Below are 27,357 nucleotides of genomic sequence, written 5' to 3'. Positions count from 1 at the left end.
TTAAACCATTTTCAGGCGTACCATTTTTCATTAATCGCTCACGTGTTATTCATCGAAAGGGACTGAATCATGTGCCCATAAATTATCATCGCTTTAGACGACTTATTTTGTTTATGGAATAATTGATTCACGTGGAAGAATTTGTGAAATTTTATCTAGGGAATCTCTGAACTCTTTGTAGCGTTTATAAAACGTTTTGATGACATGAAGAATGATGTCCACTTTCTGTAATTAATTTTATCGTACAGATCTGTGTGTCTTCATTTAAAAAATTCGTTATCGTCATTCTTTCCAATGTGAAAGATAAAATATAAATAAAGGCCAAGGTGGTAAATTAATAAAACAAATAAGCAAAAACTTATTATTTTCCGACTAACGAATTTATTTCTAAGACGTTTATTTCTTATTCGTTAAGACTCATCTTGTAATTAAAAAATGACGTTACTGGACAAAAATGTGTACGAAGGCAAATAAGAATCTGTTTCTGAGTCAGTAGTCGATTCACGAGCAATCGTCCCCCTTTTTTTCCTTGCATATTTTTCTAGTGACGCGGTTTTATCTACCAGTTACACTATTCTTTAATTGAACGCAACTGCTGCTTTAATCGTGAATCGTCATCGCGAGTCGCAGCGATGCGCAATAGCCCAATTCGCTGGGATTCTTTTCATACAAATTTTTCTATCATTTTAAAACGAAGACATAGGAGGTTAACGAAACGTACCTAATCCATACGATGATACAGAGGACACAGTTACTTTAATTACTCATTTAAAGAGTGAGTTTCTCGTTCGAAGAATTTCATGCACTTCGAGATCATTAAATTATAAATAACGATACTCTTCTTTGATTGTCGATTCAATTCTGTGACTGTTAAAATAATTTTATAAACATGGTAGATGAAAGACACAATTTCGAAGGGAAACTATAATGGAAGGAAAATTTGAAAATGTTTAAGAAAATTCTCTACACGATCTAGAAATGTTAAACCAATAAAACCTTATATAAACAACGCTTCATATTCTACGTTGCTAACAAAATTCTATCACCTCTAATCTAAACAGAATCACAAATTAAAATAAAACCCTGGTCAAAGCAAAACTCTTCACATTTTCCGTCTACCGATCAAAGGCTTTACCTCTATCTAAAAAATGATCAGAATTTCTTTTTGATCCCTCGCGTATTCACTTGAAAATTTCCAAGAGCGTACGATAACGTGTATTCGACCTGCGAGGATTATTATGAATTTCTATTACATATCTCGCCAGCACGTGGCCTACCTGACAGCTGGTTTATGTTGTCCGCGAGTTACTATGACGACCGGAACGATCACCACGCGACCAGGGCGAACACACGGTTGGCGTTTCTTGGAAACTTCGCAACAGTAATGTATCCGCGATAGTTTGCTGGTGAATTTGCGACACGAAACGGTAAATTACTCCCTGGAGAAGAAAAATGGTGGTGGTGGACAAACGTAGATCTTTGATAGTGTCCACGGCGAGACATTTCTTCGGGGTCCCACTGACGGACGAGGAGACCATCGCTGATGGACAGTCGGTGTTGGACAATTTCCTGGACAAAGCCACGTGCAGGACCCTCTGCGCGCAACCAGCTGACGAGGATGACGAAATACAGCTGAAGTTGAGCAACGAGTTGCCTGTTGGGAGAAACACTTTGGTTTTCTTCAAGGTAATACGAAAATTCAAGATGGAGGTGGTATCTTTAAGATAATGTGAATTCAAGATAGATTGGTTATCTTCAGGTACCATCTCTGAATCACAAGAAAAGGGTGCAGAACATAGTTTCGTATTTTTCTATTACGTGAGAATTGTTTTATTTGTTTAAGAAGGATTTCTTCGTCGTTTGTATGTCTGTGGATTAATTGGTAGAGAGGATTGGAGGAATATGGGATAACTGTTTTGTATTTTTATTTTGGGGGAGGAGGGGTATGGAATAGAGGTAGATCAAGAAGTAGGTTGGAAATCTAAAGGGAATTTCATACTTAACGTGGTGATTTTTTGAATAAATACATTTTAAGCGAATAACGTAAACGAAACTCTTCTTGATCAGGTATAAAGGTAGAGGAGAGAAGTATAATCGGATGTTTGACAGTTGACAGAAGCTCCAGTGACCGAGAAGAATTTCCACGAGCTGGTTCAGGTGACATCCACCGGTACCGGCAAAGGATCGACCCTGATCGAGGCACTTCGGCAAGTATGGGCTCCGACTCTGCGATCCTCCGGCCTCAGTTCGTCGTGTTTGAAGAAACTAGAGGAGAATCTTCTCGGCTCGCCGGCTACGGCTTCTGTTCTCGAGGAGGAGGATTATTGGAGGAAGAAATGGGAGGAGACGAAGCGTTCGCACGACAGGACGATCTACGGCGAGGCTGTGAAGAGCTTGAAGAGCATCAGGGCCGAGCTCGAGAGCGCAGCGGTGGCTAGGTGCCGTAAAGATTCAAGAATAATAAAATTGATCCCAGTAAACGCACCAGCTGATTTATGTAAAAGCTCGCCAAGACGTTTCAGCTTTCTCTGAAACACTGTTCTCTATTTCCTCTGCTTTTAATGGCGTTTCCTCTTCGATTCTTCGCTGTATGACGCGTTACAATTTTACTTAAAATTTTATTTTTCAGGAAAGTCGATATATTTTTTCTTTTACTCCATATGTTGAATATGAGATTGCTGTTGGACTTTAAGTAATTCGTACAGAATATTTTATTTGAATTTCATTGCTTTGAGTTATCGCTATCGTTATATTCGAAAGCACCGCATTCATTTCTGTAATAACGTCCACTGTCCAGAGATGGGTTAATTGGAGTGGAAGATGCTGTCGAGGCAGTTTCGGGTTACGTCGACGACTTATGGAAGTTAGGGGACACGGTGTACTCCGAAGAACGTATGAAGTCCTTTCTGGACATTATTGGGGACGAAGTGGTGTCCCTAGTGAAAAACGTGATGGATGAGGTAATGCATTCAAGCATCCACATTTGAAGATAATAAAAACAAATTGCGTCATCGATATTGCAACAGATGCGAACTTCTGATGATCGAGTGAAAGTCGAGGCGATGTCACTTGGCGCGAGTATTTGCGAAAAATGGACGAGCATCGCGGAACAGTTTACGACGCTCTTCTGGCCCCATCACTCTGTTCATCCTTGGAAGGGTGCTAGCCATACACCAGAGAGATGCTCGCGAATTGGCACACGACTCAGGTATGAGAACTGGCTCTTCCTCTTCCTGGTTTCTAGGGAAATACAAAGCAATATTCGTCATCTTTAGGCAGATTGCCGAGTTACGTGCGCAGTATCGACAATTAACCAGGTTGCTGACAGCTAATGAAAGATCAGGACTTGGCACGGATACCCTGATGCAATGCTTTGACGATGTTAGAGGTATAATGACTCTGTCAACATTTTTTCTTCCTCTTTCACCATCTACACTGCTGTCGTAAAATGACAGAGATGAACCATTGACGAATGATAAATGAAAAATCAAAAGCAATTTTGAAAGTAATTTATAAAAAAAAAAAAAAAAAAAAAATAATATTTAGCGTTGATTGATGTTCAAAAATCTGATGCAATTCTTCTAATTGTATTAGTGGTTTTCGACGAAGACGAGAGGAGCGTCGACTGGAATCGACTAAGAAGAAAGGTCGAGGAAGGTTTGGTACCTGCTGAAGAAAGGGTCGCACAAAAATTGAAGTCCCAAATCGCCGATGCCTCCACGCCTAACTCGCTGCTTGCTGAATTTCGACGTTACCTTGAACTGATGAAAAGGGATGGCCTGAAAAGGGTTTTACGAGGGGAACGGGAAACGTTGCTCTCAGCTTATGGAGACCTCATAGGTAACTTCAGATAAAGACACGATAACAAAGAAAACTGATGCTGCTCAAGAATCCTTTCTAAATTCTTCCATATTTTATTTTATCATTGAAATCTGCATTCCTAATTAACGAAATTATTTCGACCAATTATTGCAACGTAACTATCCGATATTACTTTGTTTGTACCATTTATCGTGTTGCACAGTCTCTTGAAAAAATACTAAATAATAAATGATCGAAATATTGAAGTCTGATAGATCATTTATAAAGTAAAACATTTAATTCGAGTCCCATCTTTCTCCCATGGCTAAAAGAAAATTGTATCGACGAACGAACCCATGATATCGATGAGCTAAGAAGATTTGTTCATATTTAATTTCAATATAAGAAAGCTGCTTGGCCGGACCGGACACGGAGGATCTTCTGGACAGCCCTAGAATACTTCAGGAAGTTCAAGCTGCCAGGTCATCGGAAATGAGGCTCGAAAGTTTGAGCGTATTAGGAAAAGAGTTGCTGGCTGATCTTCCCGGGTACGAGGAAATCTCATCAAAAGTAGCCATAGCTCTGAGGGACATCGAAAGGAAACGTCAAGGGTTCCTTGAAACTTGGGTAACACTTTGTCTATTTAAAAAAAAAAAGTAATTTTCTGGCAATACAAACATTGACTAACATAGAAAAGCAAGTCTAGAAAAATTCTGTAACTAAGAAGATGATTTTTGTGGTGGAACAATCAAATTTTCTTCGAGCATTATTAATACAAAATTCACTTGAAATGAATTTGAAAATTTTAAATTACGTTTTATACAACTTCAACAATGGATGGCTAAAATCGAAAAGATTTTCCTTCCTCATTATTCACAATACCTTTAATGGAAGAAGTATTCGAGCACAATAGTATTATATAGTTCTTGTTGCTTTATGATATTTAATCCAATTAGGTGAACGTTTGAATGCTCCTTCTTCCAGAATAAAGACTTCTTTTAAAATCTTCCTTTGTTAACTATCTGTGACCATTATTTTGTTATTTTAATGAGTCCACGGTATTCTTCCTTCATAACCTCCCCAAAAGATAACTTTATAATATATCTGTGTGATAAATATCCTCAACAATGTCTTCCAGGATCCTCACAGTCTCAGATATAATTAACAAACATATTTAATAGACAGAGGAAACGAAGAACGCTGTCGCGAGAAGAGAATTATCTCTTGGCACCGATTCAGCAGTGGTAGAGTTAACTGGAACCAGCATGATGCGAGTGACCTACGACCCGAGGCTGATGACCCTGATCAGGGAAGCCAGAGCGCTTTCGAGTCAAGGTGTCGAACTTCCTCGCGAGGTGAAGGACCTGGTGGAAAGAGCAGGCGCTCTGGCGGGACGTGCCAGGGCTCTTCAGCAAGTCGCGACCTTCCACAACACCATTGGCGATCGCATGGTCCCGTCCCAGAGGCCACTGATGCTCACAACCGCTCTCGAATTGGCTCGAGCTGTTCAAGAACAATCTGGCGTCGTTTGGTCTGATCCTCTGGCTGTCGATGCTTACACTGCCAGACTGAAAGAACTGGTAACATAATTATTATTTTAATGGGGAGGGCTATAAGCGTAAAAAAAATAAGGATGAATGTTGGTCAGGCTCAAAATAAGATATAGAAACTGTATAAATACGTTAGAATGAAATTGTTCATTTACTAAGTTTTACGTTTAAAATACAGATAATCCAGGTTCGAGAATATTTCTTCCAAACCAAAATTATTATTTTTTTGTATATATATATATCGAAAAAATATTAAATAATAAATAGTGGAAGTATTTTCAAAGTTCTCAATTTAAAAACTTGTCAGTGCTCCATTCTGGCTCTTCCCGAGTTCAGACTGTAATCATAATAATATTTTCAAAAGAAAACGCTATCGGTTATCATTTTTGATAATGCAGGTGAGAAAGTTTGCGAAACAAAATTCTGAGCTGGCCGCGAAGCACGGTTCGTTACGGGACTTGGTGTCGAATTTATTAAAAGGAGAGACAGTCAATCTGATTGGAAATCAGAACGCTTGGAAAGACACCCTGATGAACATGAGGACCATCGTGGACACCGTGGAAGCTGAATATGGAAACACGAAAGCTTGGAAGCTGCATTGGGACAGGCAGCTACTCAAAGCATTGGGTGTAGCTTACAGGTACATATCATAAAGCACTATGCAAACTAGTAGTACAGAAACAAGAAGATTCTAAGAGTACACAAGTAAATGACACTAATAAATTGTTTGCCAGATTGAACAAATTTAATATAATTTCATAATATGATCAACCTCAGAAAATCAAGTGAACCTCATAAACCTTACATGAAGTTTCTCTGACTCGAGCACACCTACCTCTCCAACAAACGAACAAAAAATAATGAAATTTCTACCATAATTCAGTAAAAATTGATGAAAAAGTGGTGACATTTTCCAAGGTGTCCCTACCTCTTACAATAAACCACGCAGAATGAGTTTCTAATGAATTTCGAATGTTCTTGGAATCATTTCACCGCGATAATGCGCAATTTTCATATTCATTGGAGATTTGCATAAAACGGACGAATGAGAACTTCCTCCTTTCTACCTCCCCGCTCCCCTCTCTTTTTTTTTTTTACAGAGGAGCCCTACCGTCGCTGTTGAAGAAATTGCCGGATATTAAAGTGGAGCTGACGTTTCGAGACGGTTCTTTGCAATGGAGGCCGTCTCTGGAGGAGATCCGCGCGAAATTGTACTCGGCGATACGTCGATCGCTTTCGATCCCGATGAACTTCAGGGGGGTCGGAGACGCGGCGGACGCACACTTCGGCGATCTGATTCAAAGAAGCGGCTATCTATTCGGTGGCGTCTACAAGCAGGCCGAAATTGCTCTTTCCGCTCTGGAAACGCTCAGAATGAAATGGCTTCATCTGGCGGCGCCAGCGAAAATCGAGGCTGCTGAACGGTACAACCTGATTGAACGTGATGTTAACAGTAACGAATGCCTTCGGACGTTGCCTCCGGGTTCATTTAGTATGATTATTTCCAGTGGCAATTTCGAAAGTTACTTCTTGACGGGGCACACGTTTATTTTTATTAGTTCGAGGCATTCATGATTTTTTTTGCGGGTGAAGTAGTTGGCATAAATGTTTGAAATTTGGTACGTTTATTTGTGCACGTATATAGAAGGTTTTATAAAATTTTCATGTTTCCTGGTCAATTTATTTTGAAGTTACATAAAATATTACACGTCATGCCAGATGGAATATGCGTGATTGAAAGTCGTGATATAAATAGTCATAATTTTGCAAAGAATCATCAATTCTTCGTTATAAATAATCACAAACAAATCACCAGCCTCCTCATCTAGCATACCTCCCATTCTCACTTAACAATTTCATTCAAATTTCAATGTAATTCTCTCTCCAACACCCAGCTTGAAAGGACGATCGCCACAGGAGTGGTCAAGGGCCTTCAAAGACTCCAAACAATGGGCCCAAGAGGTCAGTCTTCTCAACCGCACTTCGTCCAAATTCGCCACCTATTTCTCTACACAAACCTATGTAATAATTCCCAAAAAATCAGGTTGGCAAATTACGAGGAAGCGAAGTGAAGGTTTGGTGCATCAGCGTGGACACTTCGACGACCAGGAACGATTTGGAATCGGCCTCCCGTCGCTACTGGGAACGTTTGTGCTCCGATTTGAGGGTGGAAGCCTCGTCGAGGCTGGTGGCCATCGTGGAGTTCCTTTCTTCCGCTTCGAAGGAGCTGGAACGCAGACCTCGAAGCGTGGAGGAAGTTGGATTGGCTTACGAGGCACACGCGCGAATCGAAGAGCAGTCGTCCGGCATGGCTGAAGAGATGGAAGCCATCGCCGGACTCTCCAAAGTGCTCGCTGCGTGGACCAGCGAGAAACTCGAGGGTAATTTACCCGAATTAATTGCTCGATGGAAACCTCGAAACCACAGAAATTACTTGTTAGGAAGTTTACGAACTCGTTCTTGAATAGTCTGATGGAGGATAACTTAGCCTTTTGTACGAACCTAACGTTTATTATTAACACTAAACCAACCACGGCCGGTCAAATGACCATTTCTACCCATTTTGAAAATTGCTAACCCCACCTGGAATTTATCGAAACAGGTGTCAGCGCAGCATACTCATCCTGGCAGGACCTGGCCGACCGCTTGGAGCGTCACAAGACAGTAGTAGCCCGCGAACTTGAAGACGCCAAAGTGAATCTCCGTCACAGAGCAGTGGCCTTGCGAGACGAGCTGGAAAGATGGCAGACGAAATGGTCCTCCAAGCCAGAGATTCTCAGCCTGGACTGGATCATCTCCATGAGGGAAAGGTGGACGAACCTGAGGGAGCAGCTGGACGCTCTCAATACCGATTGTCGAAGGATAGAGCTGAACGTCGACGACGTTTTGGAAAGCAACGAGGAGAACATGAAGAAGCTGGAGTTGCAGCTGGAAGGAGAGGAATCCAACTGCCGGTTTCAGGCTGAGTTCTTGGAGGAGTTGAAAAACCAAGAGGACGAAGAATGGACAGTGGCGAGGAGAAGGCTCCCCAGGCTTCACGACTGGCTGGATTCTTGGGAGAGCAGGATACGTGTCCAGTTGAAGGATCAATTGAAAGATGAATCCTTGGATCAGAGGGACAGTATGGAGATGGACACCTCCGTTGGCAGAAAGGTGCGCGAGGTCAGGGACGCCATCGAGTGGCTTCAGCTTCTTCGAGGCGATGAAATCGCGGATGAACATTGGGGTGAATTGAAACCACTCCTGAATTTGAACGACGTCAGGCACACAAGGGATATTACCTTGGGCCACTTGCTTCGTTCCGTGGAGAAGATCCAGGAGCACTCTGAGAGGATCAAGGTGACGATCTAAAGTTTAATTTCCTTTGTGTCCTCACTTGAAATTGGAAAATGCTGAGACGAAAACTGCTGGAAAGTTGATGGAAATTAATGTACAGGGTGCTTCATAACATGTGGTATTAATCCTGTTAGATTAAATTTGGACTATGGACTCACTTCCAAAAATTCAATTCTAAAATAATAAAAATCTAAAAAGGTTAACGCGTACATTAACAATTGCAATTTTCAATCAGGAAATAGGAAAGAGAGCAGCAGCGGAGAGCGGCATACGCCAGGGGTTGATGGAACTCGAATCCTGGGAGGCGTCTGCTCATTTTCAACTTCAAGACTCAAAGGACAGTAAGAACGTCAGCATACTTCTCGTGGAGGAGTATGGAACTTTATTAGCAAGGGCAGGTAAATCTAATTTTTTTCGTTTGAGGAACAGACAACAAGCTCTCGTAATTCACCGAAAGAACTACGTGGTAAGCTAATTACGTTCGTTAACGAAAAGGTGAACTGAGACTGTTGCTGGAGGGCGCGAAAGGGGCAGCTGGGTACGAGAGGTTCGCTGCCCGCGTGGCTCGTTGCGAAAGCGGACTTTCCGAGATGGAGGAGCGAATAAAGATACTGAGCACTATTCAGAGGAAATGGGTTTACTTGGAACCAGTTTACGAGGGAGGCGCAGCTCCTAACGACACCGGACGGTGGTCAAGGGCCAACAAAGAGTTCAGGTGATCGATTAGTGGAGACGTTCTTTTTATTGAGGGTTTCGACTTTTGTGAAAGCTCTGATTGGTGAACATGAAAATGCAGTTGCGTTTTTAACATTCTGTTGGATGAATTTTATTACAATTTTCGAAATAGAAATGATTTTTTGTCTACATATTCATGAATTCGTATATTTATAATATGTTTATGAATTTGTATATCGAATTTATATATTCACAAATTAATTGATATTTGAGTTCCGCATTAAGAAACTAAATTCCTATAATAGCAATAAGCAATAATGGTGTATTAAAACTAGTCCTCATTCTGAATTACACAGTATCAAAGTAAATCAAAGGAATTGATAGAACACATTGAAGGTATAAAGAAATCTCCTTGTGCACTTGAGATGTCAATGGTACTTCTGAAGAATTTGCAATGTAATGCTTGGAAATTGTAGATTCAGAGTTCCTCATAGCGATTGGGACGAATGTTTAGGTATCTCATGGGAGAAGTGTCTCGTGATCCAAGGCTATCATCCCTAAGGAGGCTTCCCATTTCAGCCTTCACGAATTTAAAAGATCTCCTCGACAGATGCCAGAGAAGTCTCGACGAGTACTTGGAGGTATTACAGAGTCTTTTTGAAACGGAAATCTATCTTTATGGTTCTACGACACTGTCAGTTATTAGAATAAGAAACAATAACAGTGGACGATTGTTATACTCTAGTATCTGTAAATCAGTTTTATATATTTTTATATACATAGTGATCTAGTAGAAATAAACGACCACAGTGTAAATAAGTTACTTAATGGCCTATTTTTACCAAGAATAAAGACTGCCACCAAATTTGATATTTCAAGTTGGAAATCTTTTACTTTAAATGTAAAACTCTTCAACCTCTCTTCATGCTTGCAGGAGAAACGCTCTTCCTACCCACGCCTGTACTTCCTAAGCGACGAAGATCTCCTCGAATTAGTGTCAGCCAACGGCAGGGGCCTGGAAGCTCATCTACCAAAGCTCTACCAAGGTGTAGGTACGATAATAAAGGACGACAATGGTCTGATAGCCGTTGTATCGCCAGAAGGTGAAAAATTAGAGTTACCTAATCCTGTGGACCTTCGAGATTCTCTTCCACGGTGGTTGAGCAATCTTGAAGAGGGGATGAAAAGCACGCTTCGTCAGAGCTTGGAAAAATGCCTGGTAGACACCATGCCTGATCCATCGGCTTATCCAACTCAAGTAAGACTTTAATTAATTAATGACAAAGAAATAAATTGAAGAAAGAAGAACTACAAGTATCCATTTTGCCAATAATTTTGATTTTGAAAACGTTACAAAAATATAAAGTAATTTCCTAGCCTCCCTTAGTCCACTCCCTGAATTCCCATACCCCCCTCACGTCGACCCTATCGCTTCTTCATATAATTTCCTGGGATATTGGATCTGCTTCTGACTTATTCAGTAACTGTAACGAACGTAATATCCTGTCAAGGTGCTGTTACTGGCAGAAAGAATTCGATTCACGGAACGATGCGAGGCAGCGTTGAAGGAGGGTCGTTCGTCTTTGAAGAAACTCGTCGAATATCTGGAGACACAAAGAGCGAGATACAGAGGGCTGGAGGATGCTGGTGACAAATTGACCGCTTTGAAAGCTCGCGGCCTGCTCCTTGACACTGTTCACCATCTCGAGGTAGCCAGGAATCTTCTGAACGTCACCCTGCAGGACGAGAGCACCGTTTGGACCTGGCAGAGGCAGCTGAGGAGTTACAGGACTGTAAGATTATTCAACTATTCTGTTCCTGAAAGCAGGGATCACTATTTTATTTAACTTCCCGTTTCGTACACTCTTTCATTCATCGACTATCGAAAGCTCAGGTCATTCCAAAGTCAACAGGATTTCTGAGTCAGAGCAATCGTTCCTTTTCTTGGAGTTAATTCCTAAGGACATACATTTTGGAGTAATTCAATCTAGTTTTTTTTAGAAATCTACGAGTTAATAGGTCGAGTTTCAACAAGTTCAGAGAGCGATTTGTTTTTTTAGAATAAAGGACCAGTGGTGCGATGCGCTGGAGCGGAATTTCCATACCGTTTCGAGTATCAAGGGGCGGCAGTGGGTTTGGTGCAAACTCCGTTGACAGAGAGGTGTTTCCTGGCACTCGCTCAGGCTATGAAACTCGGCTTGGGTGGAAGCCCAACCGGGCCAGCTGGAACTGGAAAAACCGAAAGCGTCAAAGCGCTGGGGGCTATTCTCGGCAGGCTGGTTTTAGTTTTCAATTGCGACGAAGGTAAGAATGCGACGTTTACGATCTACAAATCGATTTCTGTATTCCCAAACGAACAGCCATAGCTGTATTTATATTCTTTGCTATTTCAATCATCATTCTTTGGTAGCATGCATCTGTGAGGATTTTTATTTTTAAATTTCAAGAGTTCTTCTCTTCATATAAGAAATTCTAAACTACTTATTTTTTAAGGTAGCTTGCAATTGGCTGTAACAGATGTTACACTTATTAATTAGGAATGGACGCTGGTAGCATGCGACGAATCCTAGGTGGTCTCGCTCAAGCTGGGGCATGGGGTTGCTTCGACGAATTTAATCGCCTCGAGGAAGAAACCCTGAGCGCTGTGGCGATGCTGGTTAGACCTCTTCAGGAAGCTGTTCGCGACGGCTCCTCTCAGGTTCTATTGGACGACCAGAAGGTGAATCTCGATCCACACTGCTGCGTGTTCATCACGATGAATCCCGCTGGGGTCGAGTACGGTGGAAGACGCAAGCTTCCAGATTCCTTAGCGAGACTCTTCAGGCCGATTGGAATGGCTCATCCCGACAGGTCGGACATAGTGAAGGCGTTGCTGGAGTGTGCTGGATTCCTGGAGGCCTCGACGTTGGCTGTCCAGCTCGTGGAAACTCTGGATACAGCTGAGATACTGCTTTCCAATCAGCCTCACTATGATTGGGGTCTCAGAGCTCTCAGATCTGTCCTCGACGCGATTCCTACGGCATCTGACTTGGACGAAACCAGCAGGTTGCCTTTGTTTGAATGTTCATTTTTATGTCACCGATTATCAAATATATTTTTTAATAGAATTAAAAATAACAATTTTCATTGGTCAAGATTTTGTAATCACACGTTGCCGAAGAAGTCATAAAGAAGTGCCCTAAGCGATCAATTTTCCAGATTAGTGGCTGCAATCAGAGCATCAACGCTGCCCAAGTTGACAGAGGAGGACACACAAAAATTTCTGTCATTACTGGAAGACGTTTTTCCAAAAGCTGCTCCTTCGTCCTACTCTTTCATTGACAGGAGAGATTTGCAGACAGCTTTGCTGGAACTTTGTTCCAACCAGGAGCTAGGGGAGGAAATAGCGAACAGATGCATTCAGTTGAACGATCAACTGAAGAGCAGAACCGGCGTGGCAATCGTTGGTCCACCAGGAAGCGGTAAAACGACCATAAGGAAACTGTTATGCGACGCACTAACGAAAATTGGAGAAACGGTTATTGAATTCCACGTTTATCCTGGCGCCATGCCGAAGTCTAGACTTTTAGGACGCATCGATCCTCAAACTAGGTACTGACGATGTTAACATTCTAAATTCGAATCGATTTCGATCCTAATTCAACCTAATCTTGGTGTCAGAATTATAAAAATAATTCGATTAGTACGAGGTTGGATATAAGAATTCGTTCAAGTGCTCCTTTTTCTCTTATAACCAAAAATAAATTTCCATTACTGATATTATTTTTTATAAATAACAAAATTTATGGATAAAATGTCCAAATAATAATGCTGTAAATTCCAATTCAATAATACTTGTAATACATGAACAGGAATTAATAAGCAAACTCAAGGTAATGAAATCAGGATTGCAAATATCGAATCACTCTTTTTAAAAACGGTTCCGAGAAAAAGGTTGTTGCCTTGGGGTTTTAGGGAATGGAAGGAAGGTCTGTTATCGAGCGTGGTGGCATCAGCCGGCGAATCTACGACTTGGATCATCCTGAATGGTGACGTGGAACCCGATTGGGCCGAAGCTCTCAACTCCGCTCTAGACGACAATCGATTGCTGACCTTACCCAATGGCGTGGGCGTGAAACTTGGCACCGGAACAAAGTACACTTCTCGCCATTTATGACTCTATACATTACTTTTTGCTCGTTTACCCGGACTCTTCTATTTGTTTTACGAGAAAGCTTTTCTCAGCGTTCTCGTAATGGCAATGGATAAATTCAGTTCATTCGAAACGTTCTGAATGAACATATTAGACTACAAATTCTGGAAAATTTTAGTCAGTGGTGCATTTAATAGCTTCATAAAAAGGAATCCACATTTATTATAGAAAGTTTTCATTTTATTTTGGAATATAAAACTTGAAAAATCGTAAGACATAGCCCAGTATTGGAATTCTTTATTTCAGAAGCTGTTATTCCAATAATACCTACATTCGCTTTTATTAATTTCTAAACAGGTTCATCTTCGAGACCCACAAGCTGGCTGGCGCGAGTCCAGCCACAGTTTCGCGATTAGGAGTGGTTCACTTGGGCTCGACGAGCCCAAATTCTTTGCTGGTACCGTCTCGATTGAAAGCGTTGCCAGAGGCGGCGAAAGAGTTCTCGAATTCTCATCTTTGTCCCTGTATCGAGGAATGCTTGAAGATCAACGCGGATATTTCCTCTGCCTCTGGTTTAATGGACTCCGCGTTCTGCCATTTAAAGAAAGCTCGCACCTACACCTCAGCTTCCTACGCTCTGATTGCGTCTTTGTGCAGTCAAATAGGGGATGAAACTCCTAGGGACGATTTGGCACGTTTTGTTTACCAATCGACCGATTGCTGGTGAGAATCTTAAAAGTCAAAGGGAAAAAATCTAATTTATTTATTAAAGGATGAATCTTTGCCAATTTCAAACACTCACAACGTTACTACATAGTAGCTACTTTGAAACAGCAAAATTACCGACATACTACGGCTAGCTAATTTACTGAATCATTAAAACGAAATCATGCTGAAATGGACCAAATCAGAACACAGATAATTATTCTATTTGTCTCTTATCGACAAGCATATCAACAACGCGTATTGTCTTTATTCGCCACCTGCTGTTACGATGCAATTTCGCCTGTCTGCGATCGATTAGTTTGTTGTCGCTCAAAATCACAGGTGTCCAAATCCAGAGAAACCGAACGCTGTGCTGTACAATGAGGATACGGATAGATTGGAAGCTGTCGGAGATGCTAACCAATCGACGGACACGGACGATGGACCTGTTTCTCTGTCAGGTATCGTAATATAGATATGCCTAAGATCGCATAAGTTTTGTCCCGCTAGATCGCTGAAATATCACACTGTGTACACTCTGTACACTGTGTACACTCTTCTTTATTCGCTGTTCTTTTCACGCTGTGTAACGGGACATATTTATTCTGTTACTACCCACCCATTTCATCGCCTCGCATGAATTTCGGCTGTCTGAAAATAAAAAGATGTCCAATCTTAAAATTCGGGACACACTTCGCGATGTCTCCTCGTTAGACATACATAAATATCACTCTTTCAGGAGCAATGAAGGGAGCCTTATCATCCATCTTACCGTGGGTCGGGGAAAACCAGCCTATTATGATAAGAGGCCCAGACGGTTGCGGGAAAAGCACCCTAATATCCGTTATACTGTCTACCATCAGAAACAACGAGCCTTCGACTTTGATAAAAGGATCGTCCCTTTACGGGCCCCAGGATTTGGTGACGAAATTGAAAAGAGGCTGCGTGCAACTGAACTCATCCTCACACGGGAGAACGTATAAACCTAGAAATGGTTCGAGAGTTGTCTTGATTTTGGAAGATTTGCACCTTGCTTCCAAGGATTTGCAGGTATTCTCACATTAGACAACATTCTCACGTCGATAGTATATTCGAAATCTGTTTGTAAATTTTTTTATAATTTTCTTATTCACGAGCTAAATGTATCGCAAAAAGTAGGTGAAATGCGTCATTTATTTTATTTAGGAGTTGGTACGAGAGCTTCTTCAAGAAGGAGGGTTCCACGAGGAGGATCTTGAATTTGCCATTGTTCCTTTGACCATTGTTTGCACAGCTGATGCAACGACTAGACTACACCCGAGGCTGGAAGCACTTTTGTCTACTCACTATTTACCGTTAGTATATCGCCTAACAGCATTATCGGATCACTTCACTGGTAAATTTAATTACAATTGGGCCAAACCTCGATTCCTACCACATTTCATTTATTGAATTGCGTACTTGTACGATCATCTTTTGAAATAAGTTTACTTTGCACGAGGAGGTTTCTATTTTGTTCAATTAAACATTCACTTTCTTTCATTCTATGTGAATGAAATTTCTTTCATTCCATTTTTAGTTTGGAAACTACTTGTTGTGTCGTAGGTATCCAAATCGAAAGGACATTGTATCAGTTTTGGAACTGCATCTGAGGAGCTCCTTGAAAGGGGACTATATCCTGATCGAATCTTGGATCGCGCTGATGGCGCCCGCCATGCTGGAAGCTTTCGAGTTAATGAAATCCTCGCATGGCTCGTCCATCGAGTGGACTCCCAAAGATCTGATTTCATGGGCCAATAGTTTAAAGTATTATCCAACCCCTGAAGACGAATCGAACGTTACGCGTCATTTGCTGGATGCTGGACGACGGTTATTCAATCCTAGGTAACATTTAAACTCAGGAATGGTATTTTTATTTAATCGATATATCAAGTAATAAATCATTTTTACCCATTCCAAATTTCACAAGGTTTTACAGAAACTGTTTTACAGAACTGATTTCACTTACTAAAACATTGCTTCGATAATAAAAATCTGATAATAAATCTCCATAAATCTAATGTTAATTTAATTGAAAAATTGATTTTTATTCCCCTGTCAAAGGAGATGCTTCTTCTCAATGTATTCTAGTTCTGATAATAATCATAGTTATCCTTCAATCTTGTCTAAATATGTTCAATCTAGTGTGAATTGTTATTTTCGAAACTAAACGTCGCACGAATAACCGTGTACGTCCTTCGCAGCGAAAGGATTAACGCGAACATTTTAATTGTCAGACTGTCGTCACGGGATCAGTCGCGCTGGGAATCGATAGTCCTGTCGAAGGCTTCCAAAGCACAAATTCGTGTAAGCGACGTGTACATATGGAGACTCGGAAATACCGGATTATTGCCGTTGGACGAGGAACAATGGACGAAGGAGATAATTAACGTTGTAGCGAGATGCGCCAGGGAAGGCGAGCCAGTGCAAGCGTCGATTTCGCTTCACCTGTTGCGCACCGTGGCCGGTAAGCGTATTAAATTAGGTTAATTTTATGTTATTTTGCAAACAAGCGTAATCCCGCGGTCGTTGACGTCGTGTCGAGCCACTTCGTATATTTAACAAGATTAAGCTTACCCGTGGGTGTCCTTGTTTGCTGTATCGATCCCTCCGCTGACGATCCGTGTAATTACCAGTTAGTTAGCCCCGTGATTGCCAACTGCAGGGTTTGCACATTGTTGCCCTAATCGTTCTGTTATGTAGAATAACGTAGACTGGTTAGAATTCACGCATCCGCTTGAAATTTTGTTATTCAATTTACTTGCGTGGAGTGTAGATGGTGGAGGGACGTATGATGGGATATTGCTAAAAAAACTAATTTTCCAACTGTTTTCAAGGCCTGAGTTGGGCATTTGGAACTGATCTGAGAGGCGTAATTTTAATCGGACGACCTGGAGCAGGAAGAAAATCGGCCGCGAGACTCGCTGCCACCTTTTCCTCCCTTCGGCTAGTGGACTCTGGACCTGGTACAGTATAATGTGACGATAAATAGGAAAAGTGATTTTAAAAAATGAGTTGTTCAGGGCGTGGCCGAGTATCGATGAAAACTGCGGTTCAGGCTGCTGGAATCGACGGTGAGCCGACTCTGGTTTTGCTGGAGGAGCACCACATGAGAGAGAGTGGATTGGCTGTTTTGGCGAGTGCAATAGTGTCAAGAGGAGAGCTTCCAGGACTATTTACAGTGGAGGAACTCGACGGGTTAATAGCGCCGCTGGCTGACGTGGCGAGGAGGGAGGATTTCTCAGGCACACTGGAACAATACCTCTACCACCGTAAGCTTCCATTCATGATTCCTCAAAACAAAAATGACATAATTTGATATCGTTTGTGTTGCACATCAATTTTCTCCATATTCTTCTTACCTGAAAATGAAAACTTGAATGCCTCGTTCATCGGAATTTCTATTTCCTCCTTCATATATACCGAACTGATTATTAATTCGAAGCCACGGTGAAGTTAATAATTCTCTATCTACCGGTCTATACTCGACGAACTAATTTATACGTGGAGATTGCTCTGCTCTCGTTAGTACAGTAGAATATTAATATTTCAATCCCGAGATCCCGCATTCCACAGGTCAGAGCATTTGGTTAATATTCCTTCTACCATTGCCTCGTTTCGAAACCATCAAGATATTGTGATATCTATTACAATGATAGCTACGAAATCATATATTAATAATCTGTTTGATTTCATGCTTTCGAATAATACAATGTCAAGCTGTCGTATCAAGAATTGTTTTTTAAGTGAAATAAAAATGTTGTCTTTTCTTTCGCGAATACAACAATCAAAGGCTCTGAAAAATAAAGTATTCAAGCAAGTAACAAACGAGACGATCAAAAACTGCATTTCATAGTCATCACTTGTTCCCAAACATGCATTGCTTTTAGGTCTACGGAATTACCTTCGAGTCGCCATAATCCTGGACACGGGAGAACTGCGATCACTCTGGTTGACGCGTTCAGGGCTCCTCAAACACTGCGCACTAATCGGTCCTGGCCTCGGAGGCGAATGGTGGTCCTGGGAGATTCCGCTAACCGAACTGGCTATCCTTCAAACTGGAACGGAAGTGGAAGACACAGATGAGACACCTCCTGGTGTGATGGCGATGGTCAAGGCCCATCTGCAAGCTCCGCGACAGCAAAGAGCTCCAGCTCGGTTCCTGGCGATGCTGCACACCTGGAAACACTTGCGTGTTATTTGGAGCGAAGATCTAGAGCAAAAGCTGAGCAGCCTGCAAGCGGGTATAGGCAGACTGGAGGAAGCTGGCGAGCAAGTTGCCAAATTGGAGGATGAAGTTTCCAAGCAACGTCAGGAGCTAGAGGTAACTTCAAACTCCATTCGTCTAGCACACCAAAGTTTTGTTGGTTTATGTGAGTAGAGAGGTTCTTAACGGGTTGACTTGGGGTGATACACATACACGTTTCATTCAATAGATGTTAAAATATACAAACATTTCTCACGGACGTTGAATTTCTCATCAAAGTTCCTTCGATTTCCTATAAATTAATATGCTATTATATCCTACTTTTCCTGCTGTTTCGAGTGATTATGCTGAATTCTCGCTGCGCAGGCAGAACAAGGCCGAGCCAACGCGGCCTTAGAACAAATCACAGCCACTATGAGGGGCGCAACTGGCCAAAGAGGAGAGATGACCACCCTGAAGGCTGAAACTGAAAAGGAGAGCGCTGAACTGGCGCGCAGAAAGGTAAAAGTATTAATTCTAATTCTAAAAATTCGTTACAAAGTGTTGTACGTTATCAAACAGGCTGACATCGAGGGAGAATTGGGCAAGGTCGAGCCTTTAGTGGAACAAGCTGCGCAAGCAGTGGCAGGGATCAGCGCCGACGCGTTGGCAGAGGTTCGTTCCTTGAGGGCTCCTCCAGCACCTGTTCGAGACGTCCTCGAAGGTGTCCTTCGATTAATGGGGATAAAAGACACCTCTTGGAACAGCATGAAGACGTTCCTGGCGAAACGAGGGATCAAAGATGAGATTAGGCAAGTATCGATCAGCAGAAGTGATATTTCGATAGGAATTATCTATGTTTAAAATATATTACAAATTGATGAAGCGTCGGATTCTATGATTCACCCCTTCGCTGTCGTTTGATCCAGGACTTGGGACGCGAGAAGAAGCACGTCGTTCAGTTTGGACGCGGTCGAGAAGTTGGTCAAGGAGCGTCCCGAAAGTTTCGAGCAGAAAACTGCGAAAAGAGCCTCGGTGGCGGCTGCCCCATTGGCTGCTTGGGTCCTGGCGAATCTTCAGTACGGTCAGATCCTTCAGCAGGTCGCTCCTCTCGAGAGGGAACAACGACTGCTGGCTGAGTACGTTGAACATGCCCTTCAAGAGAACCCTCCAAACGAAAAAGACCGTGTCGGAACTTCGTAGCCATGAATTTCAAATCTTCTTTATTTCTATGGTCTAGTTTATTACTATGACGCGCAATATTTGATACTCTAGGCGTTTGTCTGCGGCTGAAGCTCAGATCGGTAAGCTGGCAGCTGGACTCAACAGTGTCGAAAGTCGCGTGGCCCAGCTTCAGGAGCAACTTGCTGAGCACTCAAGGGGTGCAGCAGCGCTACAATTGCGTGCCGAGGCTACCGAGGCTAGACTTGCAACTGCCAGGGCGTTGCTGAAGAAGTTGGACACGGAACATCGCGACTGGCAAGCACAGATGGAGGAGTTGACCACCAGAAAAGAGAAACTGGACGTCGAGGCTGCCAATGTGGCGTCGTTGTTGGTGTACGAGGTTGGTAACAGTCTGAGATTAGTGGATAAACTTTCAGGGTCTGCTGTATGCTCCTCATGGTATACGAATCTTACGAAGAATAAAAATAAGATAATTCTTATTTTAGTGCTTTTTCTTAAGTTTAAATTTACTTATACTCGAACAGTCTTGAATAATAATGAAACGCAGAATCCTGGAAGGGACGACAAATGGAAAAAGTTGGCGATCGACCTGCTGATCACCGAGAGAGAAAGATTGCTCTGGCGAGCGCAAGGTTTGCCAGCCGACACAGGAAGTCTCGTGGGCGCCTCCTGTGCTCTCCGAGGTCCTCTGGTTCCAATATTCGTGGATCCATCGGGGGTGGCGGTTTCTTGGCTGAAGAACAACGTTGGCTCCAGAATGGAAATCACGAAACCAGAGGATGAGAAATTCCTGACCACCTTGGAGCTCGCGGTACGATTTGGCAAACCTTTGCTGGTCGAGGAGCTGGTGGAATTTCCCTCGATTTTGTTGCCACTGCTACGCAGACGTCCTCTGAGGCTCGGCGACCGAACTTTGCCGGCCCCGCAGGGTTTCAAACTTTTCTTGGCCACTAGACGAGATCGATTGGACGGTTTTCCAAGAGAAGTTGACGCTGTCCTGTTCAGGATCGCCCTTGGGGCTGGGACGAAGAGCCTGGCTGAGAGATTCGTTGAAAGGGTGAGAAGAATTAAATCGATACATTAGTTGCATTAACATATCTTAACTTCAATTTGCCTCGCAACTTTTTACTGCTGCTAACTGCCAGTGTTCTTTTTATAGTCTAACCTGTTACCTTAGGATTCGTTTATTATTGCAAAATCGTTGCCTCGAGTGTGCAAGTATTAATTAACTGTTTTAGTAGACAGGTGAATGTCTACTAATAAGTACAGCCTGGCTTTGATGCAAAACCGTCATGTTACAGTCTTTTATTGTTGAAGCATATGTCATCATTTTATTTTTTTGATATTTGATATTTCGATATTTGCCAAAAAAACCATTAATTAATCTCGAAATATTGAAGATAGTATTATACAATTTTAAGTAAGCTAGCAAACGTTTAAAAGATTGAAGAAGGAAATTGAAAGAGCCAACGGTGGTTGGGGGTTAAACAAATGGTGAACTGGACATGAGGATTAATTACTTTCCCGACAGGTTTTGTTAAAGGAGACGCCAGAGCTGGCGACGCAAAGAAAAGAAGCACTGGAGCGCGAAGAAAAATTATCAGGCGAAAGGGACACAGCGAGATTGGATCTGTTGGCGCAGCTGGCTACCGCGAGAGGTCAAGACCTCCTCCAGGAATCTGAAGGATCTCAGGGCGGACTCTTGTCGTCGCTGGAAGCCACTCAGTCGAAAGCCAAAGAAATCGCGTCGGCCCTCGAGGAAAGCCGACGAAGCTTGGAAGACGTCGCCAGGTAGATGGAAAGCTGTCCAACATAAATGTAGTCGTTAATGAAATTCTCCAATCTCTGAATGTAGACATTTCGTCTACGGGTGAAAACTACAGGTAAGCTGATTCTTGACACTGTCAATTTTTATGGAATTGTTTTCGTGCCAGGAGAGCCACGGATCACGAGAAATTAGCCAAATTCGCCGCTGGTTTGTACAAAACAGTGAAAGCCTCGACAGCTTTGAGTCCATTGTATGTCTTCTCAGCGGAAGCTTTCACAGACATTTATTTGGAGGCTGAAGATTACAGAAGCTCGATATTCTCACAGGACCAGAATGAACAGAATAAACTGATCGAAAAGCGGCAAGTAGTACTAAATAATTCAATTATAATTCCTTTTCTTAAAGAACTGTCTTCGACCCCTTTTTAATATTCTTTAGATATCTATTAGACACAAAACCTCTGCAAAGAAAAATAAAATCAGCCGCATCTTTAGTAACGCATTAAAAAAAAAGGAATAAATAAATACAAATAAGAAATACAAATCTATACAAATCTATTTAACCAATAAATAATAAATGAACCGCGTGCTATATTTCCACCCCTATCACACATCGATAACTCTTCCTATATATGATCAAGACCAATCCCTGTCGCAGATTAATGGGTTTAACCCTGCATTACTGCGCGAAAGCCGTATACAGAAAGCATCGACTACCCCTGGCGCTGCAGCTGGCACTCTCCTTGCATTCAGTGCCGGACGTCGAGAGGGACTTCCTGTTGGGTGAAGTAGCATTGAACGATGACGAAGATCCCGATTACAGAGTGCCCGAGTGGGTGCCCGAAGAACGACGCCTCTCCGTTAAAGCTCTGGTGTCATCCCTCCCTCAAGTATAATTTACTACCCCTACGCGTATTATTAGTATACCACTTCCTGTTACACGTGAAACACTTCTGTTCGTTTAGATAGCCACGAAGATGAAGCCAGCCTGGCTGAACGACGTTGGCAATATATATTCTGAAAGCGGGTTGACCACGTTTCAGAAAATTCTAATCGTGAAGACCCTGCGACCGGACTATCTCCACACGGCTCTGTCAAAACTGGCTGCAGAAGTATTAGGTGGATTACTCTTTAATTTTCTTTTCTTTAGTGTCTTTAATCGAGCAAACTATATACGTGAAATAATGCCCGCTCTCCTTTTCATTAATAAAATCTTGTGTTATGGTATGATGTGTAGGTGTCAAAGACCTGGCACCTCCACAGTGGTCCCTGAAGAAAGTAGCAGAACAGGAAGCCTCGTACCCAGTGTTATTGCTACTATCTCCAGGAGCCGATCCTGGTTCAGAGTTGAGATCACTGGCCACCAATCATGTTGCATCCGCCACTGGATTTATGGAAGTCTCTTTGGGTCAGGGTCAAGTTGGCCAGGCTGAACTCGCGCTGGAAAGTGCTTGCAAGTAATGTATCATCCTAGACATCTACGGAAACTAATTTCAAACTATCTACGCTCCGAGAGTTTCACCCTCTATATCTCTGTTTACATACTTTGTATATGTATAAACGTGACTGTGTACTCTCCATACCTATTCTTGTTACATTCATCAAGTTCAAATATTTAGATCCACTAATTTTCAAGCTAACGTACGTAAGAAATATTAGATTGTCCTAACAATTTCTTTCGCGACAGCAAAGTAATGACTAAAATCTTCCACCCCCTAAACCAACCCATACCACAACATATCTCACTCTCAGAAGAATCCTTAAATCCTATATAGTGATCAGTAACCTCATTAACCCACTTCAAACAGAAACGGTAGCTGGATTCTCCTGAGCAACCTGCACCTGGCTCTAAACTGGTTGCCCCGATTGGAAAGCTTTCTGCGATCGCCCATGTGCACGACCAATAAGAGCCCCACTACGAGGATATGGTTAACCACAGAGGAGTGTGTAGGATTCTACCCGAGCCTCGCGGGCCTCTGCTTGAAGCTCGCGTACGAACCACCGGAGGGCGTGAAGAGGAACGTGAAGAGGTCTCTCCAGCAGCTCCAGCAAAGACAGGAAAACAACGCGAACGTTCCCGGAAGCGTTTTGTTGTCCTGGCTCCACGCCACGCTTCAAGAGCGACGGAAGTTCGTCCCTCAGGGCTGGATCAGGCCTTACGAGTGGAACGAGGCCGATCTCGATGCCGCCTACGAGTTGGTCGTCAAGGACATGTCCTCGAAGAAGGAGAAGGACAAGGACGGGGTATGGCAGACTGGCAGAGGGTTGTTGGACGTCGCTGTTTACGGTGGCAGGCTTCAAGACGACTACGACATGCGAGCGTTGTGCTCGATCGTTCGCGATATCTGGTCCTCGGCGGTGTTCGAGGGCCGCAGAAAGCTGGCTGGCGTGCTGAGGGTGTCTGAAAGATCGTTCGAGGATGCAGTTAAAGCTTTGGAACGTCTCCCCGATAATGACTCGCCTAAAGAGTGCTTTGGGTTGCCTGCGAACGCCCACAGGGCTTGGGAGAGGGGTGCAGCTGAGGCTGCCTTGTCTCATCTGAAAGGTTCGTTATCGTCGGAACGTTTCCGAGGTTGACAGGATTCCTGGACGTACGGGATTAATTTTTCTTGGGTGATGTGCGAGACCGAGAGATTGGAGTCGGAGTTGGTCGGAGAGAAAGATGGTGGAGGGTTGGCTTGGACGTGGGGCTATTTATCAGTTGAACAGCTGCTAATTGATTTATAGACTACTGGTATATGACAGGGCTTGGACAGATATTTTTAACGATTAATTGCGTTGAATTCAAGGCAAGATCTCTGTTGAATGAATTTTACTAATAGATACAGCCAGTAGATCCTTCTTGGTCCAAATTCTTAGACTGGTAGATAGTGTCTATTCGAAGCTAGGAATTCATTCTGTTGACAATTTATAGATTGAAACTTATAGATCGTATTAAGAGGAAATGCACACCGTGGAGGCAATTGCACCCTGTCAGAATTGTGTAAAAAAATCATGCAATTCTTTGTAGGTGTTCTGATCAAAGTGTCTGGGAACGATGAAAGGAGGAAGAAAACAGAATCCAAGATACAGAGGGACTTGAAGGACTTGATCGATCGCAATGGTTCCATATTTGGAGCGCCACTTACTGTGGAAAGTAATAAGAGTAGAAATCCTTTGGAACGTTTCATTATCGACGAGATGAGTTTAACTAAGAAGACTCTGAATCTTGTTCGAGGAGACGTTGACACTCTGGACTTTGAGGATACTAAGGTTAAGACGAGTGATTTTATTTATTTATTAATTATCTCAGTAATGCACAGATGAAAATGGGGTTTAGAATTTTCTTTTTATGATTTTACAGACTCCGAAACGTTGGATGAAAGAGTGGCAGAGCGGGCCCAAAGACGTTTCGCTTTTCGTTAAAGGACTCATGTCCAGGTACCAAAGTCTCGAGTCCATGTTGTCGACGTCTTTCTCCATAATCGATATATCACGCCTGGCCAGGCCACGTGCATTCCTGACTGTGCTGAAGCAACACACTGCGAGAGAAACGCGACAACCCCTGGAGAATCTTCGACTTCGCGTAAATTGGTTGGAAAATCGCAGGAACGAAGGGTGGAAGGTGTCAGTGATCATCGAAGGACTTCTAATATCAGGTATTATACAATATTATTATTAAATATTTGTCACTGTTGCATTGGAAGAAATCTCGTAACTGTAGAAAGTTCTTATTTTTCTTTGAAATGTCTATTTTGATTCCACTGGGGTGTATTAGACATGTTTGATTATTGCAAATACAGGTGGATTGATAGAGAATGGCACGTTGGTAGACCTGGACGCAGACGCGCCATCAGTTGCAGCTGCACCTACCTGTCAGATTGCATTCTTACCCGAAAACTGCACAGAAGAGAGTTCAGCCAACAAGGCAATGGGTGATTCCCTGCGTAGCGATGATACAGACATGTTGAACATACCTGTTTATGCAAATTCGCAAAGGGACGTATTAATTTCATCGCTACCTGTCAGGTGCCCCAGAGAGGAGCAAGATGATTGGTTACGTCGAGGGGTTGCTTTTCATCTGAAATTGACATAATTTTCCCTTTGAACACTAATTGCAACCTGAACACTGATTAGTACTAGATCTTTTACATAACCACTGAAATAGTATAATATTATTTATTTATGAACAATTAACTCTTCACTATATATTTTTATATTGATAATTTAAATATATTAAAAGACGACGTACTATAATATTATTCTGCTATTTAAAAAAGTATTACAGTATTACTTATATATGCAGTGAATGTATGATAGTACTTACAGTATTAATTACATAATTTGTTACACACGTTTCTGTATTAATAAGGAAAAAATAAATCTCACTACAATATTTCCACCTAAAGAATTGTATTTATTTATGAGTGACTAATCTACGATTTGAAAATGAGCTTGTCGAATAATTTATACTGTCATTACGTAGTTTCTTCCTTCATTATATACGCTAAGTCTACATAAAGACAAATTTATGCTAAAGAGCATTCGTAGTGTCTCGGAATAAACACGAGTTAATTAAATAATGCACGTGTTAGAGCTCGTGCAACTTGTTGCACTTAATTTGCATCAGGATGTAAACGCAGATAAGGAGTCTCGTTATCACAGGGAAAAGCTTTTCAGATTACTTTACTGCTTTAGTTCACGCCACAGATGTGTATTTCAACGTTTAAAGGTAAATAGGTTATTTTCGTTTCTAATAATTACTCATTTATACATTCCTTTTTATTGATTTTTATTCGTTTCATTTTTATGAATTTTTGAGGTTTAATTGAAAGTCTGCGCTATCATAACTGCAAATATTAATTCAAGAAGAATTGTGATAACACGATAAACGTGATAATTCTAATGGTTTATTATTTTTTCCTTACATTATGAGCCGTCCGATAGTATGAAAAACTCAACATTTGATTTAGGCTCGACCACATTCTGAAAACCGTTATTTGAAGATAATATTAATTACACTAATTAAAGTAAACATTGCCATTGAACGTGACCATGATATTATTTCATTTAATAACAGGATAATGGACTGTAAACGTGGATGCAATTGAATTATCATGACATAATTTCAATTTGTAATACGATAATAAGATGTAAATAATATAATTACATCACTCGAATAAAAGCAAATAATGTTATCGGTAATTACCATAAAATTGTTTCAGTTAATAGTAGGATAATTGACTGTAAATAATTATAATGCTACACAACCAATTAAACAGCAGAAAAGGATGAGACGAGGTTTAAAAGTAATTATATAAATGGCTTGCTCTCGGTCCGAGAAGTTGATCTATAAATCTTCATTGAAGCTTCGATAGTCGAACCAAAGTTTGGCAAGCTTAATTTCTCCTACGTGGAAAAGTAGTTTGGAAGTTTTCATCGGGGAGAAGATTGAGTGCAGGACGTCGTTACTGCTTTGTCCACAGAAGTCGTAGCCATTTGGACCAATCGAAGGTCTCCAACTAGTTCCAAACGATAATAAAATGACATCTCCAAAGCAATTGTACAGAGTAGATAAAAAGCAACAAAGGGACCATTCTTTCTTCTCACCCTTGAGAATTTAACGATATTTGTAAGGTGTGCTTTCATTACGTTCTGGAAACACCATCTTTTAGATCGTGTGGTTAGTATTTATTAAAATTTGTATATTTCGAAACTAAATAAATTTTAGAATGACAGAGTTTCAAAGTATAGAATTTCTTCTCACAATTCTACTTTTCAATTTTTTTAAATAATCAATAGACCAGAAACACAAATATATACAAAACATTCGAAAAAAACAAACAGAAAATGCTTCCATTTAAAATTGAAAACCACGAAGGATAGCTTCAACCAATCCTATTAAATAACCAATAGATCACTAACACAAATATAAACGAAACGCTTTACAAAAAATCCAGAAAAAGTTTTCCTTTGAAATTGAAAAATACGGTCTAACACAATCCCCAGAAACAGAAAATAAT

At 41.7% G+C, this 27,357-nt stretch overlaps 2 protein-coding genes across 2 annotated transcripts; both read left to right on the top strand.

The window, feature by feature from the left end:
- The first annotated feature begins 562 nt into the window (after positions 1-562).
- On the top strand, positions 563-22,251 carry LOC128885287 (cytoplasmic dynein 2 heavy chain 1). Its single transcript, XM_054139267.1, has 39 exons — positions 563-1,686; positions 2,110-2,438; positions 2,798-2,960; positions 3,027-3,208; positions 3,276-3,388; positions 3,595-3,840; positions 4,208-4,428; positions 4,983-5,381; positions 5,750-5,991; positions 6,452-6,775; positions 7,247-7,313; positions 7,396-7,732; positions 7,954-8,690; positions 8,923-9,085; positions 9,183-9,402; positions 9,877-10,003; positions 10,297-10,620; positions 10,874-11,155; positions 11,423-11,666; positions 11,900-12,407; positions 12,561-12,953; positions 13,317-13,496; positions 13,852-14,217; positions 14,542-14,660; positions 14,939-15,249; positions 15,385-15,533; positions 15,784-16,062; positions 16,455-16,684; positions 17,055-17,183; positions 17,241-17,489; positions 18,108-18,541; positions 18,791-18,925; positions 18,986-19,215; positions 19,333-19,542; positions 19,679-19,967; positions 20,136-20,645; positions 21,120-21,379; positions 21,523-21,717; positions 22,014-22,251. The coding sequence occupies exons 1-39, from the start codon at positions 1,453-1,455 to the stop codon at positions 22,249-22,251; spliced, it is 10,368 nt and encodes a 3,455-aa protein (XP_053995242.1). The 5' UTR covers positions 563-1,452.
- On the top strand, positions 22,198-25,613 carry LOC128885265 (cytoplasmic dynein 2 heavy chain 1-like). The gene is made up of 6 exons (XM_054139228.1): positions 22,198-22,474; positions 22,593-22,812; positions 23,164-23,900; positions 24,366-24,607; positions 24,699-24,993; positions 25,138-25,613. The coding sequence occupies exons 1-6, from the start codon at positions 22,333-22,335 to the stop codon at positions 25,428-25,430; spliced, it is 1,929 nt and encodes a 642-aa protein (XP_053995203.1). The 5' UTR covers positions 22,198-22,332; the 3' UTR covers positions 25,431-25,613.
- Positions 25,614-27,357: the final 1,744 nt, after the last annotated feature.

Source organism: Hylaeus anthracinus, unplaced genomic scaffold (genome assembly GCF_026225885.1).
Source record: "Hylaeus anthracinus isolate JK02 unplaced genomic scaffold, UHH_iyHylAnth1.0_haploid 11981, whole genome shotgun sequence".
Lineage (NCBI taxonomy): Eukaryota > Metazoa > Arthropoda > Insecta > Hymenoptera > Colletidae > Hylaeus > Hylaeus anthracinus.
The sequence above is the reverse complement of the archived record's forward strand: the minus strand, read 5'-3'. Positions and strand labels throughout refer to the sequence as shown.

Bases quoted from the DNA above. Each gene is read 5' to 3' on its own strand.
- LOC128885265 (XM_054139228.1), top strand. From the start codon at position 22,333: ATGAAGCCAGCCTGGCTGAACGACGTTGGCAATATATATTCTGAAAGC. The intron at 22,813-23,163 runs GTAATGTATCAT...CACTTCAAACAG, and splicing joins GCGCTGGAAAGTGCTTGCAA to AAACGGTAGCTGGATTCTCC. The intron at 23,901-24,365 runs GTTCGTTATCGT...AATTCTTTGTAG, and splicing joins TGCCTTGTCTCATCTGAAAG to GTGTTCTGATCAAAGTGTCT.
- LOC128885287 (XM_054139267.1), top strand. From the start codon at position 1,453: ATGGTGGTGGTGGACAAACGTAGATCTTTGATAGTGTCCACGGCGAGA. The intron at 12,408-12,560 runs GTTGCCTTTGTT...TCAATTTTCCAG, and splicing joins GACTTGGACGAAACCAGCAG to ATTAGTGGCTGCAATCAGAG. The intron at 21,380-21,522 runs GTAGATGGAAAG...TTTTCGTGCCAG, and splicing joins AGCTTGGAAGACGTCGCCAG to GAGAGCCACGGATCACGAGA.